General features: G+C 36.6%; 1 protein-coding gene across 5 annotated transcripts in view; it reads left to right on the forward strand.

Moving 5' to 3' along the window:
• LOC106883335 (poly(A) polymerase beta) overlaps positions 1 to 5,299 on the forward strand; it is a 36,568-nt gene that overhangs the window by 24,168 nt on the left and 7,101 nt on the right. For 3 of the 5 annotated variants that reach the window (XM_052972646.1, XM_052972644.1, XM_052972645.1), the window contains exons 15-19: positions 339 to 442; positions 1,739 to 1,808; positions 2,842 to 2,920; positions 3,923 to 4,279; positions 5,134 to 5,235. In XM_052972646.1, the coding sequence (XP_052828606.1) occupies positions 339 to 442; positions 1,739 to 1,808; positions 2,842 to 2,920; positions 3,923 to 4,279; positions 5,134 to 5,235 (712 nt within the window). The remainder of the gene's footprint in view (positions 1 to 338; positions 443 to 1,738; positions 1,809 to 2,841; positions 2,921 to 3,922; positions 4,280 to 5,133; positions 5,236 to 5,299) is intronic. The other 2 variants (XM_052972648.1, XM_052972649.1) reach the window with 1 other exon arrangement.

The raw sequence follows: 5,299 nt of genomic DNA on the forward strand, positions 1-5,299 counted from the left end.
ATAAATAAAATCTACTGCTTTGTTTGCTTTCAATTTATCTTTGCACAGAGATTTTTCTGCTGGTCTCACTCTTATTTCTAATAAAAAGAAAAGTGGTGGTGATCTTGAGCCCTGCAGTGTAATTTTATTTCACCATTTTGCAACTAAGATGGTTCTGACTATATTTAAATTATTCAAATGCGTGTGTGATAGGGGCCCAAAATAATTGTTGCTGAAGTAAAAGATTTGCTACTTAAGGTTTGGAAATGGAATATCTTATAGTTACTAGGTGATGGTTATAGCATATTTTTCCTTCTCTTTTTTTGAAATGTTTTCTTTTTTCTCTGCATTGTTTTCAGTGAGGATAAATATATGTGCCAGTGGTTCATTGGGTTGGATTTTAATAAGTTTGAAACCATAAATGTAGACCTGACTCATGATATTCAAGGTTTCATAGATATTGGTAAGTTGATTCTAATTCTTTCATTTGCTTCATGTTTTAAGCTCTGCCAGCCAGCCAGGTGATAGGTACTGCAAATGATATTGCCAGTACCACAGTGGCTGGTTGAGCTTATATATATATCCATATATACATGGATAAATATATATATATATATATATACACACACACACACACATACACCCATGGATATATGTGTGTATATACATATATATATATATATATATATATATATATATATATATATATATATATATATATATATATATATATATATGGTATTATAATCCAAACAAATACAAAATGGTACAACATATTTCTCTCTCTTTCTCTCATATATATATATGTATATCTGTATGAGCAAAGATGATAGAAAAAAACTAAATGCTCTCTCTGTTAGTGATAGTAATATATAGTTTTATTGCATATTGGCTACTACATGTGTGTTGTATAGCAAAGACTCGTGGTTAATTAATGATCAGAACCGATAGCACGATCTTTTGGTGTCCTGTTAACTTAGGAATAAAGCTAAGTGTATTGAAAAAGCAGCTACTGATCTATGTTGCTGATCAATTGGCAGGACTAATGCACAGAGCGAAGTGCCTCGCAGTATTCGTTTTGAATGTTTGTCTTCTGTGTTCAAATCCTGTGGAGGTTAATTTGGCTTTTCATTCTTCCAGTGTTAATAAAAGAAATACCCTCACCCAACCCCTGGTTCCTTTTCTGAGAACCAGCAGTTTCCATTTATTGTTATCCAAATGTGGATACCAGCCAGTCTTGAGCCTGCATTGATAAAAGATTGTTGAGCTGTAAACTAGCAACAACCTATTTTTATTTTTTTTAAAAATGGTAAAAAAGTAAAATTAAAAAAAGACCTTCCTTCTAGTTTGCCAGTGAAACTGTCCATAGAAAGATTTTGGCCACCCAGAACAGACATGGAAAGGCTGTCCATGTTTGCCTCCATACAGCATGCTGCAAAACTGGTTGAGGATGACAACTGCATTGAATCTGTCTGTCTATTAAACATTCATCTTCCATGTTTGCATGCATCAGATAGAATCTGTTGGAGCAGACTTTCTACATTTAGCTGTCCTTGTTGTTGCAAATTCTCACGTGTTTCCAAGCCAGGCAATGTTTCCCCATGGTCAGACATGTTCCCATGAAAAATTGGAAATGAGGACCAAAGATATGTGAGTCTGTGTTATAGGATTAAACTGTTTGATTTTTTTTCTTTTGTGTAATTTTAATTATTTTGCGATTCTGTTGACTTGACTGACAGGGGGTGTTGTTTCTTTTCAGTTTACAAACAGGCTGTCCAAATAAAACTGTACAAAGAGGATATGACAATTGATATAAAACACGTAAAGAGGTAAGTAATCGTTCATTTCTAAAATAGATGATTACCCACAAGGTTGGCTCTAAGAACTGGAAACGTTCTTGCATATTAGTTTTCATGTTCTTACTGGACACTGAAGGCATGTGGCCTTGTAGCTAGGGTGATTGACTCCAGACCATAATGTCATGAGTTCAATTCATGCGCCAGTTGCCACATTTTGTCCTTGTGTAAATCATTTCATTTTGTGTTACTCCAGTCAGCTGAAAATGAATACCAGCTGTGTACTGGTGCAGCTCACTCTCACACCCTCTAGGTTTCATTCCTGGATGTGCCACTTGGATAGTGGGGTTTTTTTGTTGCCTATGGACCTTTTTTGGTTCCTGTTTTACTCTATTGGACTGTAATAAACATTGAATGTTTAAAAAAAAGCCCCATTATGTTTATAATTAAATATTTGGAATTGTATTTAAAAAATCGTCAAAATATTTTCTGTATTGTCAAAGTATAACCAATTTATTCCACATAAATTTTAACAACAAAATCTTGTGTGGACCCTGATTGAGAACCAGTGCAGTAGGTGAAAAGGGTCAGAGGGTCAAGAAGGTGCTTATGTCTACTCTTGACTGCAAAAACAATTCCTGAAATTATGGTACATGTTACTAGGCTGTACTAGAAAGTGGCCTGAAGAACCAGACAATATATCTTCTAGTTGGCGCCTAGATTGCTGCAGACTGTTTAAAGCTGCAACTTGTAATAGATAAACCTTGAGAGGAAGGAGATAGAAATGAAAACATAAAATACACAATATTAAGTAAAGACTGCAAAGCTTGTGTGTGTATGTCTGTGTGCTTGTTGTTTCATTGTAGATAGAATTTCAAAACTTCTTTATAAATTCTTGGAAAGATAAACCTGAATATTAGTGTTTGTATGATGTTTTCTTATGTAATATCAATGTTGTGATGTATTTAATAATGTTATACTGGATCATGTCAGTGGTCTGGCAATGCATGCTTTAGCTGGGTTTATCACATGTATTTGCTTATATTCTATATTGTTGTGTTTCTAGGAAACAGCTAGACCAATACTTACCAAAGGATGTGTTAAACCGGGGCAAATTAAATAAAGACCGAAGGAAAACTTCTAGTGTAAGTATAAAGTTACTTGGAAACTATGTTGTAAAACTGGTGTCTTCTTTAAAAAGAAACACACACACAAGATAAACCGAACTCTTTAGTTACTATACTTCTGTTAAAATACATTGGCTTTGTTTCAGTTAAATTTGAAACTAATAATTTATTGAAATAATTTTGTCATGGTGCTGGTGGCACGCAGCAAGCACAATGCATGCGTGGGTTGTTGCCAGTGCTGTCTGACTGGCTCCCCTTGCCGGTGGCACGTAAAAAACCATCTGAACATGGTCGATCCCCCGCCTCGAATGGCTCCTGTGCCAGTAGCACGTACAAAGCACCATCTGAACGTGGCCGATTCCAGTCCCGCCTGACTGGCTCCTGTGCTGGTGGCATGTAAAAAGCACCCACTACACTCTTTGAGTGGTTGGTGTTAGGAAGCGCATCCAGCTGTAGAAACTCTGCCAGATCAGACTGGAGCCTGGTGCAGTCTCCTGGCTTCCCAGACCCCAGTCAAACCGTCCAACCCATGCCAGCATGGAAAACGGATGTTAAACGATAAGCTGGTGTTTGGAACATAAATTAGCATGAGATTCTGATGGAAGGTTTTAAGATAATTTTAAAATGGTAGAAATGTTAGCATGCCAGGCGAAATGCTTAGCGCTTTTTCTTCTGTCTTTACGTTCTGGGTTCAAATTCCACTGAGGTCGACTTTGCCTTTCATCCTTTCGGGGTTGATAAATTAAATACCAGTTCCATGCTGGTGTCAATCTAATTGACTGGCCCCCTTCCCCAAAATTTCGGGCCTTGTGCCTAGAGTAGAAAAGAATATTTTTACTTTTATTTTTGTATTCTAAATGTGGACATCAGTATTGCTTGAAATAGATCCAAAAGACTCTTTTTTTCAGTCTTTCTATTGTGATCCACTGAAATGATAATATTAGTCTTTTCATGCATTTTAAGAAGCAAAAAAAAAAAAAAAAAAAAAAAAAAAAAATGTCTTCATCTTGATTTTTACAGGAAGGGAAATGCCAAGGAAACACTAGTTTAAATACTTCTTCAACAAGTAGTACCACCACACCAACTAAAACTGCCGTAAATGGTGGTCTTTCCAACTGTCGGACGGAAACGGAAGTGACACGCCAAAACACTTCGATTGACAGTTTGGAGGATTCGAGCCAGGACATGGTTGACTTGGACTGTTCAACAGCCTCGAATCTGGCCAACAGTAGTGGTGCTTGCTCTCTACCAAATGGTGCTGGCGCCATAAAAGAGACCAACAAACTTTCTGACCAGTGCAATTCAATATCTGGAGCTAGTGATGACTCAAATGCTGTTGAGAATGAAACTTCAGAATCTGAGGCTAAAGACAGTCAGGTGAGTTAATTTTCATAAGTTTTGTGAGTTTTTGCTGAGGACTTCTCTGTTGTGGAGCATCTTTCGCTTATAAATCTGGATTCTACTTGAAGTCAATGTATTCCTGTCTTCATGGCGTGGGTGCTGGCATGGCTGTGTAGTTAAAGAAGCTTACTGTGTAAACCTGTGGTTCCTGATTCAAACCCACTGCACAGTACCTTGACCAAATGTCTTCTATCATGGCTTCTGGTTGACCAATACTTTGAGAGTGGAATTTTGTCTGTGGGAACCATGCAATGGTTCATACAAACCTACTCAAAGTACAGGTGAATGCATATGCTTTATGAGAGATGTAGACCACAATCACTTGAATTACATAAAGAGGATTCAAAGTTGGAGGCGTCGGAGTCTTTTGTTTTGACTCCACAGCCCTGGTTCAAAGGCAGCCAATCCTTTTTGACCCTTTAGCATTCATATTATTCTGTTAGATGTAATAATAGAGAATTTAATGATGTGATTGTTTATTTTTAGAATGACATAGTAGGGTAGGTGTAAGAGGTCTGATTAGGTCAATTTGAACATAAAACGTAGTAGAAAGTTTGGGCTGGATATGGCCTTGCAACTGGTTAATGGAATGAGCAACCGTATTGTCATAATTGGGGTCAAAGTCGATCAGTTGAGAGACATTTAGGACAAGGAAGCAGCATTATTTCTTGTAGCAGAAAAAGAAGAAAAAAAACGTAAGATTTTGATAAGATGTGAATGTATGTTGAGATGTTTTCTTTGAACTGAATGGTGATGGTTATTTCGGTGAATCAAGGGGGTGGGCAATTAGATTGTTTTTGCTATTATATCTAATACACACTTTCTTTCAGAGCACTCCTGATTTGAATTGTTCCCTAAACAGTTCACGAAAACGCATACGATCTCCTCAACATAATGATTCAACCTCCAAAACTACAGGAGAAGATGAAGATGTAAATTCAATTATCACTTGTTTCTCTTTTTGTTCTGCTTACTTGATTTTTTTTTTTTTTTTTT

Source organism: Octopus bimaculoides, chromosome 14, assembly GCF_001194135.2.
Source record: "Octopus bimaculoides isolate UCB-OBI-ISO-001 chromosome 14, ASM119413v2, whole genome shotgun sequence".
Classification (NCBI taxonomy): Eukaryota; Metazoa; Mollusca; class Cephalopoda; order Octopoda; family Octopodidae; genus Octopus; species Octopus bimaculoides.